At 40.1% G+C, this 17,329-nt stretch overlaps 1 protein-coding gene and 1 pseudogene across 1 annotated transcript in view; both read right to left on the reverse strand.

Moving 5' to 3' along the window:
- The window catches only part of LOC102853882 (coiled-coil domain-containing protein 93-like), a 298,740-nt gene that overhangs the window by 17,086 nt on the left and 264,325 nt on the right, over nucleotides 1-17,329 (reverse strand). The window contains exon 18 of the mRNA XM_006903207.1: nucleotides 249-331. Coding sequence (XP_006903269.1) covers nucleotides 249-331 — 83 coding nt within the window. The remainder of the gene's footprint in view (nucleotides 1-248; nucleotides 332-17,329) is intronic.
- Nucleotides 15,752-17,253, reverse strand: LOC102853051 (annotated as a pseudogene).

Below are 17,329 nucleotides of genomic sequence, written 5' to 3' on the forward strand. Positions count from 1 at the left end.
ACTTTCTCCCATGAAGCAGCTGGTAGACATGAACCACCGCATTTGGTTTGGCAGTGCAACGCCTGATCCTCTAGGGTCACCAGAGCTCATTTCTCACACAGTATTTTTAAAAGGTTTTGCTTGTCTCAATTCACCCCAAAACTGTGTACTTTTCTGTGTTTAACTTAAACTGGATATATACCATACATCGAATTAACTCAGCCAAGGTCAAAGCACTTCTCATCAAATTATTTTCTTATGATTATTACCTCTTTTTCTAAATAAACCTTTTTATCATCCAGGGTATTATATAAAGTGAAGAACTGCTTGGTTTCTTTGTGGACTGCTGAAACTGTAAATGCAAACAAAATAGACACATGAAAAAAAGAAAAAATCATAAAAACAACCTTAAGTCATCGTGAGCATTTGTCCCCCACCCCTAGCCCCCATGAAGTATATCCCCCTGGGACTCAGCTCTTAGAGTACTTACAGCTCACAGCTCACAACTCACCAACTCACAGCTGCCCCTCCAGTGGGTTTTCAGAGGCAGTAAATCACATGGGAGGAGACTATCTTTCTCTCATGAAGCAGCTGGCAGATTCAAATTGTATGCCTCTGAGTTGGCAGCACGACTCCTTTTCTCTTAAGCCACCAGAGCTCATTCAGTTAGGTCTGTGCAAAAGTCTCAGTGTGTGTGAGAATCTCTGCACAGCTGTGCAGACAAAGGGGCACATGGCTAATTGTGACCTAACTAGCCAAGAGACCGGGAGCTGCCAGAAGAACCTCTAGGTCAGGGTATGGGGAAACTGAGCATCTCAAAGGTCTTTCAGAGAGACAATGTCAAAGAGGAAGAGATCACCATGACATCTATCTCTAAGAAGGCAATTTGAGATAGCAGGAAACAAGAGAGTCTTGCTAACTGATGTGATTTTCCAGTTCCTAAAGCATTAAAAATCCCAGAGAGAAAGGGATAGTTGAGCTATACTGGTAGCTGAGAGAAACAGATTAAAGTGATGTGGTGAAAAGCCTTCAGTGTGAGTCATGAGCCTGTTTCGAGTTCTGTGACCATGAGAAAATGACTAATTAATTCATCAGTCAATCAATCAATCAATTAATTAATTAATTTTTGACAGAATTTTCCCACAAGTGCAAACTAACCTAAGGATGCCACAGGATATTTATGAGAATGCAAAGAATGTAGGTAAATAATGGGGAGCCACTACTCTTGGTTAACTTTCCATCAGACATGAATATTCAGCCCTGGAGTTCCCTGCCCCAGGAAAGCTTTTTCAGGCTAGGTGCCCTACCCATATTCCAACTGTATCTGTTTGCTCTTTCTTCCTCTAGCCCTAGTAGCAGAAGACATAGTTTGTTCACTTTTGTATCCCCAGTACTTAGCTGCAAATGGACCATCATGGGCTCATAGCAACCCACATACAATGGAAAGAAATGTGGCGCAGTCTACATGTATCAAGCATGTAATTAGTTGCAGACCAAGCTTTATGATCTATATGGTTTCCTCTTTTTTCCCTATTAATTCATAATTTAATATCAAACATAATGGCTACTTTTTCAAAGTAGATTGATAGGTCTTTCTTCCTAGGCCTGTAAGTAGTCTTTAAAAAATATCTACTAAATGAGTCACATTTCTAGCACAGAGTAATAGATAAGGGATTCTCTACCTCTGGTATACAAGCTAAATGAGAAAATTTAGTTATCAAAGTGTAGTGAGATGAATTCTATTATATGATCTATTCCTTGGTTGTCCTTAAACGCTGTGGAGTTACCTCTGTCTTAGTCTTCCATTCAAGGTTTGATACATTTCTTGAATAAGCTGTAAACAACCTGGCTTGATAATTATTGTCTGTTCCTGATCTTCAGCTTGCTCCGTGTAACTGGTAAATACTTTGGAAATAGTGACTAGCATGCTATGCTATGCAGTACCTGTGGCCTACAGAAGGAAATTGGTCAGTTTGTGGTCTATCTGCTGGGAGTGGCCATGTCTTATTATGCAGCCAACTTTGACAGGTTTTTTCAGGGAGAAAAAACCTCAGCGATATGGAAGCAAAAGTAAAGAGAAAGAAGCAAGATAAAGGTGAGAGAGAGAGGAAGCAACGAGTAATAAAATGGGTCAAGGATTATAACACTGAAAATAGGGGCTTTTCTGGCAAGTAATGGCAGTTAAGTCTGAAAGAGGCCTCAGACAAAGGCCAAAGGGAGAGAAGCCTATATCCTGCAGTGAAAGAAGGGCTGTACTAATTTCTCTGGAGGACTACTGGGCTAAGTCTGCAAGCTTCCTGATCCTGGGCTATAGCCTGTTGATCTTGGTTCCCAGTTGTACCCTGTTACTTCCTTTATAAAACATTTAATCTAAAGGATGATGTTTTTTGAGTTCTTTGGGGCCCATGAAACATATTATCAAACCTTCCAGAGAAGAAGTATGCTGATATCAGAGTTGGTAAAAAGGTAGATTTGATTATTATTGCTTCAGTAGTTAAATTGTGACACAATCACTTCTACTATTTTATACAAATCTTCAAATAACTTTACCCAGGAAATTCCTATGTTTTCTGTCCTTCCTTTAGCTACCCTTCCCATAAGAACAGAAATCTATGGAACTAACTGGCTAAATTATAGGACTGTGAGTATGCCACATGCAACAAAGAATGAGGTCACTATGGCAATAACCAATGCAAGTTGTTCAATTTCCTCTGTGTGTGGCTGAGCTATTCAATAGCTTTAACTAAAGTCCCTGATCACTACTTGTTTGTAAGTTTGTCATACTGCAGTGGCAGAGGCTGATATTCCCTGTGCACAGGGTCCCTTCTGGAGTATCATGAGTAGAGCAGAGGAACAGGAGAGAGAGGTAAGAAGGAGCAGGCCAGGATAGGGGCACTTTGAGTTTCTTCTGACACCATTTATAGCTGATTCTTACAACAATTCAGTCCATTTTTAACTTTATTTTACTTAGTAATATGCACATTTCCTTAACCCTGTGAAGCTAAAAAATGGGATTCAGACAGGGAATATGCAAATGTAGTAACAGAAATTAATAATCTGACACAAGTGTTCTGATGTAATAATCTTACACAATTTCCAAAATGTGCCAACTAAATGTCCAATTTTTAAGAAAATCACTTTGCAAACTACTTTAAGAAACGTATTATGTTTATGACACAAAATCTAGAGAAGAGGATATCATGCAAAATAATTCAGTAACAAAACCCCAAAAACTGTAAGACCACTGTTACAAAAGTAGGATAGGACAGGACCCACTCTTGTCCGACCCACCCACGCCACACAGGTACAGAAACTATGAGTCCCAGCAGTTCACAGGGGAGTGCCAGATTTAAATTGCCAGATTTAAATTTTGGGGCACTCAGGCCTTCGGCCCTTGGGCCAGGAAGACAAAAAACATAGACCAAATCTATAGGATTTATCAAACTCCCCTGAAAAACTCATCTAACACTGAAGATTAAGTGACTCTGGGCTACAAACTGCTGTCTGGCCTGACCACGTTGGTCCTGCTAACTCAAACAACAGGGAGCTCCTGGGCATCTGGTCAAAGGTAAGAAGCCATTCCCAGAAGGGATCTACACACTTCCTCCTTCATTATTCAGGTTCCCCTGTACCCCTCCTGGCATGTATCAGCCTGTGCTTCTCCCCTCCCCACTCAAGTGTGTATCTAAGTGTGCACACACACCCTACATTCATCTGCTTATGCTCCTGCCCAACCTTCTCCTGGAGCAGTGATGTCAAATCAAGAATCAGCTATCACCTCAGATTTGAAAAACTCTACCACATCAATGTCCCGAAAGAAGCAGGGTACCTCACTCGCCATGCAAACCCAAAGCAAGATATCTCCTCCCAAAAAACACAGTATCAATGGATTTCCAAAAGCCAGAAAGTCTGATGGAACTTTCTGACACAATTTAAAAAAAAATGAATATTTTCAATGGATGAAAAACAAACTTGAAGAGTTATAGGACACTGCAAGCAAAACCCAAGAGGAGCTTAAAAAAACAATCCAAAACAATGCAGATAAAACAAATGAGGCATTAGAGGCACTGGAAAAACAAGAAACCATGATCCCAATTGCTGTCAACATGATGGAGGGACATATGAACAGAGGTGAAGAGATGGAAAACAGAATCAGTGAAATAGAAGATAGAATTGTCACCACAGATCTGACGTAGCAAAAAAGCAGCATCAAAAAAGGAGGAAACAGAAAAAAACCTAAGAATAATCTGGGAGACCATCAAAAGAAACAACATTTGCATCATCAGAATCCCAGAACAGGAAGAATCAAGTAAAGGCCTGAAAAAGTTGTGGAAGAATTACTAGATGAAAACTTTCCAGGCATAATGAAGAATGAGAGAATATATATATTCAAGAAGCTGAGCGAACATCATCTAGAATAGACCCTAAAAGAAAACCACCAAGCATATCACTGTCAAATTTACTAGAACCAAAGATAAGGAGAGAATACTGAAAGCAACAAGAGAGTAACCTATAAGGGACAGCAGATAAAACTAAGTGCCGATTTCTCAGTAGAAATCATGTGAGCAAAAGACAATGGAATGGCATAGATTGAACACTCAAAGAACACAAAGGTCAACCAAGAATACTGTACCCAGCAAAACTGTCCATCAAATACGAAGGATAGATCAAAATATGCCCAGAAATACAGAACCTAAGGGACTTTGTAAAAACAAGACCAGCCTTATAGGAAACACTGAGAGATGTCTTTCACACAGAGTTGCCACAGCAAACAGGATGGACTAAAGTAACTAGCAACAACGCCAAAAAGAATTGAACAAAATGATAGTGATAAATCCTTACCTCTCAATAATTACACTGAATATGAATGGTTTAAATGAACCACTGAAGATAAAAAGAGTAGCAGATTGGATTATAAAAAAATCCAAAATCCGTCAATATGTTGTCTACAAAAGACACATCTGAAAAATGAGGATAAAGAAAGACTAAAAAATAGATCACTAGGTCACAGGGCAAGCATCAACAAATTAAAAAACATACAAATTATACAATGTATCTTCTCAGACAACAATGCCACAAAATTAGAAATTAATAACAAGAGGATAAAGGAGAAAAATCATACATTTGGGAGCTGAACAACAACTTGCTTGAACACGAGTGGGTGCTAGAAGAAATAAACAAATGACAATGAAAACACAACTTACCAAAAACCTCTGGGAAACAGCAAAAGCAGTAATCAGAGGTCAATTTATAGCAGTAAGCAAACACATCAAAAGGCAGGAAAAACTGACCACTGACTCTCTAACCCAAAATCTTCAGCAAATCGAAAAAGAACAGCAAGAAACCCCAACACCCTCTAAAAAAACAGAAATTATAAAAATTAGAGTAGAGATAAATGAAATAGAAAACCAAAAAACAATTGAAACTATCAACAAAACTAGGAGTTGGTTCTTGGAAAAGGTCAATAAATTGACAAACCATTAGCAAAACTCACAAAAGAAAAGAAGACACAAATAATCCAAATAAGACATGAATAAGGCAACATCACAACAGAACCAACTAAAATAAAAAAGCTAACATTAGAGTATTATGAAAAACTATACTAAAACAAACAGAAAAACTTAAGAGGAAATGGACAAATACTCAGAAAAGCACAACCCACCTAAACTGACACAAACTGAAATTGAACATCTCAACAGACCCATTAAAAAGGTGTAAAACACCAACCAAGGGTATAGCCAAGAAGACACATGGACCCCCTGTGCTGTACAAGAACCTTCCAAAACACAGCTTCTATTTCTGTGAAAAACACAGGATTTGCCCTGATGGCGACTCAAGTTTGATTCTGATAGACACTTCCCTTCCCAGTTTTCTTCTCTTCATTGTGTCTGCTCAGAACCATAGTCTCTGCTCCTGTTCTTCTGTAAAGTTGTGTATACAGTTTCTCATTTTCTGCATGGGGTGATCTTTGCTGTTGTCCTGAAGAATAACTTAATATTTTATTTATAAGTATTTGAAATAAAGAATGTACACAAGGGGGAAAACAAGGTGTAAAACAACTTTCAACTTAAAAAGAGTCCTATACCAGATGGTTTTACAATATTGTCAAACAGAGAAGAACTGTCACCAATTCTACATAAACTATTTAAGAAAACAGAAAAAGATGGAATTCTCCTAGACTCATTCTATGAAGCAAACATATCCTTCATACCAAAGGCAGGAAAGGACACCACCAAAACAGAAAACTATAGGCCAATATCTCTTATGAAAATAGATGCAAAAATACTGAATAAAATACTGGCCAATAGAATCCAATGACACATCAAAGAAATAATTCACCATGACCAAGTGGGATTCACAATAGGTATGCAAGGATGGTTCAACATAACAAAGACCAATTAATGTAATTAATCATATTAACAAAGCAAAGAACAAGAACCACATGATCCTATCAACTGATGCAGAAAAGGCCTTTGACAAAAACCAAGACCCTTTCCTGAGTAAGACACGCAACAAAATAGGATTAGAGGGGCATTTCTTCAACATAGTAAAAAGTATTTATGAAAACCTGAGAGCCAAGATTGTTCTTAATGGAGAGAGGATAAAGGCATTCCCTTTAAGAAGAGGAACTAGGCAAGGATGCCCACTATCACCTCTTATTCAATATTGTACTGAAAATCATAGCGATAGCAGTAAGACAAGAGAAGGAAGTAAGAGGTAGCCAAATTGGCAAAGAGGAGGTAAAATTATCTCTCTATGCAGATGACATGATAGTATACTTAGAAAACCCTAAAGACTCAGCAAGAAAACTATTCGACATAGTTGACCAATTCAGCAAAGTAGCAGGATACAAGATCAACATACAAAAATCAGTTGGATTTCTCCACAGTGACAAAGAGAATAAAGAGCCGGAGCTAAGGAAAACAATACATTTCATAATAGCTAATCACAAGATTAAATACTTGGGAGTAAATGTAACCAGAAGCACAATGGATTTATTCAAATAAAATTACAAAACATTACTACAAGAAACAAAGAGAGATCTGGAGAAGTGAATGAATATCCCTGGCTCATGGAAATGAAGACTCAATTTTGTGAAAATGGCAATACTACCAAAGGCAATTTACACATTCAATGCAATCTCAATAGCAATCCCATTCTTCAATGAGATGGAAAAGGTAATCTCCAGTTTCATTTGGAATGGAAAGAAGCCCCGAATAAGCAAGCACTCCTTAAAAATAGAAAAAAGGGTAGAAGGCATCTCACTCTCTGATTTCAAATACTACTACACTGCTGTGGTGGTTAAGACAGCATGGTAGTTGTACTATGACAGACACACAGATCAATGGAATAGAATTGGGAACCCGGAAATCAGCCCATCTACCTATGGTAAACTGATATTTGACAAGGAGATGAAATCAGTTAAATGGGGAAACAACAGCTTTTTAAACAAACAGTGTTGAGAAAATTGGAAAACTATCTGCAGAAGACTCAAGCAAGATCCACACCTCACTCCATATACAAAAACCAACTCTCGGTGAATCATGGGCCTAGGAATAAAACCAAGGACTTTAAACTTCATTAAAGAAAAGCTTGGAAGAACTCTAGTAGTCCTAGTCCACAACATAAATATTCTTCCAAGTATCCTGAAAAACCTACAACCAGGAGAGGATAAAATAGAAGAATGGGATCTTCTAAGAATCAAATCCCTATGCACATCCAAAAACTTCTCCAACAGGGTAAAAAGGGAAGACACAGACTGGGAAAAAGTACTTGCTATTGACATGTCACATAAGGGACTTAGATGTAGAATTTATAAAATACTTAAGCATCATAACAAGATAAATAATCCAATTGAAAAATGGGCACAGGATATGAACACTTTAGCGAAGAAGACATTCAGATAGCTAACAAGCACATAAAGAACGGTTCAAAATCCCTAGCTCTAAGTGAGATGTAAATCAAAACAAATATGGGATATTATCTCACCTAAGTCAGAGTAGCAAAATTTAACAGAACAGCAAGCAACAAATGCTGGCGAGGTTGTGGAGAAACCGGAACCCTTATTCACTGTTGGTGGACGTTTGAAAAGGGTGCAACCACTGTGGAAGGCAGTATGGTGCTTTCTCAAAAAGTTGCAGATAGAGATACTATTTGACCCAGCAATTCCACTACTGGGAATATACCCCAAAGAGACCATAACTGATGTCCAAGCAGATATATGAACACCCATGTTTATCGTGGCTTTGCTCACAATAGCAAGGAGTTGGAAACAACCTAAGTGCCCATCAACAAATGAATGCATAGAGAAACTGTGGTATACTCACACAATGGAATACTACACTGCACTGAAAAACAAGGAACTCATGCAATATTACTTAAAATGGGTGACCCTGGAGGACATTATGCTGAGTGAAGTATCTCAGTCACAAAAGGACAAGTACTGCATCATGCCACCGCTGTAAAACAGGACTGACCTCGGCACTGGGGGGAGACTGAGAAAGATGGGTTCAATAATGTATACTGCATTGAAACAGATGAGGGAGAAAATGGTTTAAAAGGGATATGTGATTAGGTATTTTTGTCATGACAGGAATCCAGAATGAAGGCTGCATAGTGGACTGGGCCTGGGAGGCAGGATTGTAAAACAATGAAATAATTTTTCTTTTACCTTTTCAAGAGGGTAGTGCACTAGGCGGGAGGGTTGGGAGGGGTGGAAAGTGCAACAATTAATGAATGGAAATCCAAAGTCTTTGTAAATTTTCATTGAAATTAATAATAATTATTTTTAACAAAGGTAAATAATTCAATTGACAACCGGGCACAGGATATGAACAGATACTTCACCAAAGAACACATTCAGATGGTCAACAAGCACAGGAAGAAATGTTCAAAATCCCTACCTCTAAGAGAGATGCAAATCAAAATAACTATGAGATATCAACTCACCTTAGTCAGAATAGCAAAATCTGACAGAACAGCAAGCAACAAATGCTGGCGAGGTTGTGGAGAAACTGGAACCCTTATTCACTGTCGGTGGAAGTGTAAAATGGTGCCACCACTGTGGAAAGCGCTGTGGCACTTTCTCAAAAAGTTGCAAATAGAGATATCATTTGACCCAGCAATTCCACTACTGGGAATATACCCTAAAGAGACCATAACGGACATCCAAGCATATATATTAACAACCATGTTTATCGTGGCTTTATTCACAATATCAAAGGAGCTGGAAACAACCTAAGTGCCCATCAACAAAAGAATGGATAGGAAAGCTGTGGTACTATGGAATGCTATGCTGCATTGAAAAACAAGGAACTCATGAAATATTATTAAAAACGGGTAACCCTGGAGGACATTATGCTGTGTGAAATATCTCAGTCAGAATAATAAATATTGCACAGTGCCACTATTGTAGAATGGGACTGACATCAGGTTTGGGGTAAGACTGAGAAAAACTGGATAATTATGTATACTGCATTGAAACAGATGAAGGAGAGAACAGTTTAAAAGCAATATATGATAGGGTATTATGTTTATCACAAGAGTCCAGAATGAAGGGTGCATAATGGAGTGTACTGGGGCGGGGTAATTTTATACCAATGAAATAATTTTTCTTTTACTTTTCAAAGAGAAGGGCGAACTAGGGAAAGGGGTGGGCAGGAAGAAAAGGGCAACAATGAATGAATGGAAATTCAAAATCTCTGTAAATGTTCATTAAAATTAATTAAAAAAAAAAAAAAAGCAAATCACAGAACCAAAAACATAGAGTGGGAGGACCAAAGAGAGACAATAATTGATGTCAGAGAGGATGGAGTGGAGAGCAGTTTTCGACATTTTTGACATTGTTAGCCTACGGAAACTAGTCTTGCAATAATCACTGTAAAAAATTATTCAAGCACATGCTTGTACAATTTGCTTTTCTGACATAAAGCCATGTTTAAAAAAATAGGACAGGAGGTGGAAAGAGTAGGAAATTCATGAACACTACTGGAATGGATGACTTGAAGTTAATATGAAATGAACCAGACATTCTTTATTGCAATTAATAATCCAGAACAGGATATGCATGCCTGATTGACTAGGTTGGGAAGAAGCTTGTTGTTATTGTTGTGTACTGTAGAGATGGAACTGACCCTCTGGTGGATTTTCAGAGACAGTTAATCACATGGGAGGAGACTGCCCTTCCTCCCACGGAGTAGCTGGTGGCCTTGAACTGTGTGCCTCTGGGACTGCAATGCAGCTTCTTGCCACAAGGCCATCAGAGTTCCCTAAGGAAAAGCTTTCCCACAGAATTAATCATGGAGAGCTAACATGAATGGGAGGGGTGTAGAGAGTAGCAGAGGAATGGGAGGGGTGCAGAAAAGGCAGGTTGTACAAGAAATGGGAGGCTACAGCAAGGATTTGATAAAATGTAATAAATGGCATTGTTGTTGTTATGTGCTGTTGAATCATCTGTGACAACAGCTTTGAAGCCTGTTTTATCTTGAGCCAGTCTCACTGACTCCAACACACTTACCCCCATTGCTCCAGTTACTGCACCAAACCATCTTATCAGGGGTACTCCTCTTCTGCTCAGTCCCTCCACCCTTCCAAACATGATGGCCTTCTCCAAAGATAGGTCCCTCCTGGCCACATGCCTAAAGTATGTGAGACAGAGCTTCAAAATCCTAGCCTCCAAGAAGAAACTTGGTTTCACCCTCTCCAAGACAGATTTGTTTTCTTGGTGGTCTGTGGTATGTTCAAGACTCTTCTCTAGCACCACAACTCAAAGGCACCCATTATTCTTCTGTCATTCTTAGTTATTGCCCAGCTCTCTGATGCATTGCAAGTAATTGCAAAAACCTTGGTCTGGATCAGGCACACCTAAAGACTCTAGACTGACATTGTTGCTTCTCAGTACTCTGGAGAGGTCTCTGAGAGCAAATTTTCCCAGGGCAATTCATCTTTTGATTTCCTACTGCTGGTGCCAAGAGTGTTGCCTGTGGAGCCAAGCAAGCTGTAATTGTTAACATCAATCTCTTCTCCACCTATCATGGTGCTGCCAATAGGCCCAGTGATGAGAATCTCTGTTTTCTTCATGTGGAGCTTCAATCCATATTGAAAACTACAGTCCTTGACCTTTTACAGCAATTGCTTCAGGTCCTCCTCAGTTTTAGCAAGGAAGGTTGTGTCATCTGCATAATGAGGACTGTTGATGAATTTTACTCCAGTGCTGATGCCACATTCCTCCTTATAAAGTCTAGCTTCCTGAATGATCTGTTCTGCAAATACATTGAAAAGGTAGGGAGACAAAACACATCCCTGATGCACTCCTTTTCTGATTTTGAACCATGCAGTGGTTTTTTTTGCACTGTTCTGAGGACTTCTTCTTGGTCTGAGTACAGGTCTCACGTGAACACAATCAAGTGTTCTGGGATTCCCATTCTCCTCAAGGTTATTCACAATTTGTTGTGATCCACACAATCAAATGCCTTTGCATAGTCAATGAAACATAGACATTCTTCTGGTACTCTTTGCTTTCTGTCAAGATCTATCTGACATTGGCAATAGTGTCTCTTGTGCCACAACCTCTTTTAAACCCAGCTTGTATTTCTGGTAGTTCCAGTCATTTCTAGAAAATGTACAGCAAGATTTTGCTAGTGTGTGGTATTAGTGATACTGTCAAATAATTTCCACTCTGTTGGTTTTCCACCTTTTTTTTTCGGAATGGAAACAAATATGGATCTCTTCCAGTCAGCTGGTCAGGCAGTTGTCCTCCGGGTTTCTTTGCACAACCTGGTGAGCTCATGCAAGGCAGCGTCTGTTTACTGAAATATGTCAATTGGTATGCTATAAATTCCTGGGGCCTTATTTTTTGCCAAGTCCTTCAGAGTAATCTATACTTCCTTTTACATAACCATTGCTCTTGATCATACATAGTTTCATGAAATTATTCTGTGCCAACCAACTCTTTTTGATACAGTGACTCTCTATACTCCTTCCATCTTCCTTTGATGTTTCATGGATCATTCAAAATATTCTGTCCATAGAATCCTTAAGTATTGCACTTCACGGTTTGAGTTTTACTTTAGTTCCTTTAGCTTAAGAAATGCAGAGCAAGTTTGGTCCTTTTGATTTTCCAACTCCAGCTGCTTGTACATTTCATTATAATACTTTGCTTTGCATTACCAAGATGCACTTGGAATCTTATATTCAGTTCCTTAACTTCTTGATATCTTTCTTGCCTTTGCTTTGGCTTCTTGGCACTCTAAATATTCAGAGGCTCTTCTGACATCCATTTTGGTTTTTTCTTCTTCTGTTTCTGTAATGAACTTTTGCATTCTTCGTGGATGATATTCTTGATACAGTCCCACAGTTCACTTAGTCTTTGTTCATTATTGTTTAAGGCCTCAAACCTGTTACTGAGTTGGTTTTTAAATTCAGGTGAGACAGACTCAAAATAAATTTTGATTAAGGTGGATTTGATTTGACCTTCTTTAGCTTTAATTTGAACTTGCATATGAGTAGTTGATGGTCTGTTCCACAATCAGCACCTGGCCTAGTTTTCACAGTTGAGACTGAAGTTCTCCAATAATTCCTTCCACAGAAGTCACTGATGTGATTCCTGTGCATACCATCACGGGAAATCCACATGTATAGCCTGCGTTTATATTTCTTAAAAGAAGTATTCTGAAAGGATAAGTCACTGACTGTACAGAATTGTATCATTCTATCCCCAGCCTCGTATGTGTCAGCAAGTCCATGTTTTCCAACTACTGAACCTTCTTCTTGTTTCCCAACTTTTGCATTCCAGCCACCCATTTTATTAATGCATCTTGGTTGCATGTTCAATCATTGACCAATTATAATACAATATCATTTTGTTACAAAACAAAATGTTCAAAGGAAAACCAATTTTAAAAGCATTCTTATCATTCTTAAAAATTTACATCACTGGCACTCAAACTTGTCTAAAGACTGAGTCATGTGGGGTAAATGAAAGGAGAATTTCGGGAAATAAGACTGATTATTATCAACTAACTAAAATCGAAAACCACTGTCATGAAATAACAGGCCAACTTTTAGATTTCCAGCCAAGGAATGTGTTTATTATCCTTATCCCATTAAGGTCAAGGACTACACATCTGATATTTTGGTGCCTTTAGTATAAAAATGTCATCAAAATGACTTCTACACCTGTGAAATTTCCTCTGTGAAACATAGTGATGATGCTGGTATTAGGTATCACTGAATGGATTCCTGTTCACAGTGACCCTATGCACAACAGGTTTTTACCTTATCATGTGCTGTTCTCGTAATATCTACGGTGCTGTCCATTGCTGCAATCACTGTGTCAATTCATTGTGTTGAGAGTTTCCCCCTCCTTCTCTGATCCTCCACCTTTTTTCAGGCATCATGTCCACTTTCAAGGACCGGCCTCTCCTGATAATATGCCCAACCTATGTGAGACAAACTATGACTATCCTAGCCTGTAAGAAGAACCCTGGTGGTGCTTCTTCCAAAGAGATATTTTTATTCTCTTGACACTCACTCATTGCCATTGAGTTGGAACTGACTCATAGCTGCTGGCCCTTCACTGGGTTTCTAAGGTTGTAAATAACACAGGAGGAGACTGCCTATCTTTCTTCCAAGTGGCTACTAATGAATTTAAACCACAAGAGAGATGTGGCTTTGCGGGACTACCCTGCCAGAGGTCTCTTTAAGACAGATTTGTTTGTCCTTTTGGCAACCCATGATATATTCAATGGTCTTCACCAACACCACAGTTCCTCTTGTTGTTATTGTTAAGTGCCATTGAGTCGTAGATGACTCATAGCAATCCTATGAACAAAAGATTAACATGTATCTAACTTTCATCGTTTTCTCTAAGTTCATAGAGTTTCTGGAGGCAAGCTATTTCGGAAGTGTATACCACTCTCGTTTCCAAGCCTGTCTTAATCTGGAAGCTCCACCAAACACTGTACACCATGGGTAACCATTATTATATTTGACAAATTAGTGTCACAGTGTTTAGCATCACAGCCACCACGAGTTACCTCTGTACAGCCAACTGACAGACCACTGCTATATCACTTAGAAGAATGTTTGACCAAAATCAATTAAAAGCAGGCCTGGGGGCCACATATTAAAATCACCCACCTTTGGCTTGGTAGCATAACTTTCTACCCACTAGGTCAACAGAGCTCTATGAACAGATCTAACCCTTGCCCTATCCTATGCCATCCCCACAATCTAAGACTTGCTAGAGCCCATTGCTACAGTCACGGTATCACGTCCTCTTAGGTCTTCCTTATTCTATATCCGACCTTCACAAGCATATGAAGCAACTGAAAATATGATTTAGGTCAGGCACACCTTAGCCTTTAAATTAATACTCTTGTTGAATAACACTTGACAGTTTTTTGACAATTGATATGTTTAATGCAATATGGCATTTGATTTCCTTTACATTGCAAGGCTTGAATTTTTCTTCAGTTCTTTCAACTTGAGAAATGCTGGGTCTTTTCCCCATCTTTGTCTTCTCAAGCTGATCTGTTCAGCTGTCCTATATAACTTCTGCCTCTGGCTTTACCATCTCTATGTTGGGCAAATAGAGGTTTTTGGTTGTTGTTTTTATTTTTTTTCCTACTAATTTACAAAATCCAAATCCAAATTTGTACAAATTCTTTCAATTTCCCTCACCCCCCTCCACTCACTCATCAAATTGTACAACCCAATAATTAATCACCCTTTCCCCGTGCATAGCCACGTCCCTCTGCTTCCAGTCTCTCCCACCCCTCCAGGATCCTTATACTCATTCTACAATAACGGTTTTATACAATATTTTTCCTTGTGGGACTGAGTTAGTTCACTCAGCATAATGCTCTCCAGTCCCTTCCAAGTTACAAAGTTATTGGTCCTGCATGCTTCATAGTATTCCATTTTGTGAATGTACCATAATTTCTCAATCCATTGTTTATGGTTGGACATTTGGGCTGTTTCCATGTTCTTGCAATGGTGAATAATGCTGCTAGAAATCTGTCTATGCCTCAGTTCTTATATTCTCAGAGTATATTCCAAGTAGTGGAATAGCAAGGTCATTTGGAATTTTTTTTTTTTTTTGCAGCAGCAGCAGAAGCAAAAGGTTTTCAGTAAAACAGACAAAGCAGAAACCCACAGTCCTTTTGTACCTATTAGGATTTACATGGATCCTCTCATCAAAGTACTCCTGATAATGTAGTTGTGTCAAGCCTGTCTCCGGGCTTGCGCTTCTCAATCTGGCATGATCCCGGCAGATGCACCTCGGCCATGATTCTTCTGAGAAGGGAGAGACTCGCTCTGACCACCAGTCCACTGTCAGCACAACCATCTCTCCACAGACAGCGTGGCTGGCTCCACACAGCACTGCCCACTCCTGCGCTCCCATCAGCATAAAGTCCAGGCAAGAAAAACCCAACTGGCACAGAAAGGTAAATGTCCACAGTAGGTTTTTACATTCATTTCTAAACAGTGTAAAAAGAAGCAAAAGCTGCTTCTAGAACTTTATCTACTGGTCTCAGACAGGGAAGCAGGCAGCTTTGTCCACACGGGGCCTTGGAGCTGGACACATGCTGTCCTTGCTCTCTCCAAGGGATGCATAGCTGTGGCAGTGAGCAAAATTGCCTCTTGTACAGCTCATTTGAAGGTCATCTTGTGTTTTCAATATGAAACATTTTATACGGTAAAAATCCAATCCCAAGACTTCTTGGATTCGGTCTTCACACACTTTATTTGGTACTGAATATAGTTCAATCTACATAGGACATGACTTCAAAATTATGTGGACACCATTGCCGTTTTCAACTTTTATTGTGGAGAATAAAAAACAACTCTCATCTTGAAAATTTTGAACCATCTGATCACTAACAAGAATGTGAATGCCCGTGGGGCCCTGGCTGTATACGTGGTTAACCTGGTGCGAAGGGATATTAAACACCACCGCGAGCTTTCGGGCCATTTCTGAGGCAACCATTTCTTCCAAATAGATTGCATGATAAACATAGGGCGCACTGCCACCATTCTCCCTACCGCCTGCAGCCTGCGTGCTGCTGGGCTGCTCCTGGCAGACGAAGATGGTTAAGCCGGGCCTGACTGATCTTGATTTCAGAGAATTATAGAGTCGGATTCCATCAGCAGCGCCACAGATCTGTACTAAATCCTCCTTTGTCAGTTTTAGTAAGTCGGCACCTGAAAAGTTGGAGAACAGTCTTGTGTAGGAAGAGAGCTGGTTTTTGAGCAGCCATTACTGGGTTTCCTGGATTGTGGCTGAAGGCTGAAGTTGTTCACTGGAGGCCTGTGAGACGCCATCTCCCTGATGATTTGGAGAAGAGGAATTGCTGTCTGGGACACTGCAGGTGCTCTGCGGGGGTGGGGTGAACATGGGCGCCGCGGAGGGGCTGTCATTCACACAGGCTGTGGGGGTGTCTGGCCATGGAGAACACTCGGTGAGGATCGTGGTGTCATGGGACGGCTGATACTTCTCCTTCTCGTGGGCAGTTCTCTTCTCCATTTTCTCTCGGTCTGTCTTTTGTTTCCTGTCTGCTCCTTTAGGCTTAAACACTTTGATTTGGCAACTAGCTGAATGGAGATGGTCTGTGTATTCCCCATTCTCATTCTGCTTAAAAGTGTCAACCTGGATCCTAAAAGGCACTCCTTTTTCACCTCCATGCTTCCTCGGAGTGAATTCTGTGCTGATACAGTGCACCTGAATGAAAGCAGATGTGCGTTTTGCAGGGTCCCAAAGAAATTCAACTGCATTTAACTGGCTTGGGTTTGTCCTTGTGTCAATTATCCCCACAGACATTGGTATATCCAAATCAATAAGTCTGTCCCCCGGATGGTTCCACTTCCAGCCTTCCAGTTGCTGATGTTCTGTATATTGTAACCGTCTATCATGGAATACAACTCTTATGATGCTCTTTACCAATTTTAAACTAATCTCAGGCATATCTCCCATTTTCCGATTATCCAGCATTCGAATTTCGTAAGATTGACCTTGGTTCAAGTAAGTGAGTGTTTCATCATGCAGCTTTACTGCTGGCGATGTTGCAGCACACATCACATACTGAAAGGGTGGCTGTTTAGTTTCATCATCCAATGGAAGGCTAGAATCTTCCTGCTTGAAAATGGGTAATGCCAGCACATCACTCATGCTCTAGGCGCCGGTGGCCAGCGCCCGATGCCTGAGAGGCTGGCGTCGAAGTTGTGCACCAGCCTGGACTCGATCACCTCGTCCATCTTGAGCACCCAGGCCATCTTCCGGCCTCTCCGCCGCCCTGCGCGCCCCGCGGCCTCCGCGATCGCGGCGCAGGGCCTGGCGCTCCGCGGGCGC

Source organism: Elephantulus edwardii, unplaced genomic scaffold, assembly GCF_000299155.1.
Source record: "Elephantulus edwardii isolate Elephantulus edwardi_28Jun2011 unplaced genomic scaffold, EleEdw1.0 scaffold00536, whole genome shotgun sequence".
Classification (NCBI taxonomy): domain Eukaryota; kingdom Metazoa; phylum Chordata; class Mammalia; order Macroscelidea; family Macroscelididae; genus Elephantulus; species Elephantulus edwardii.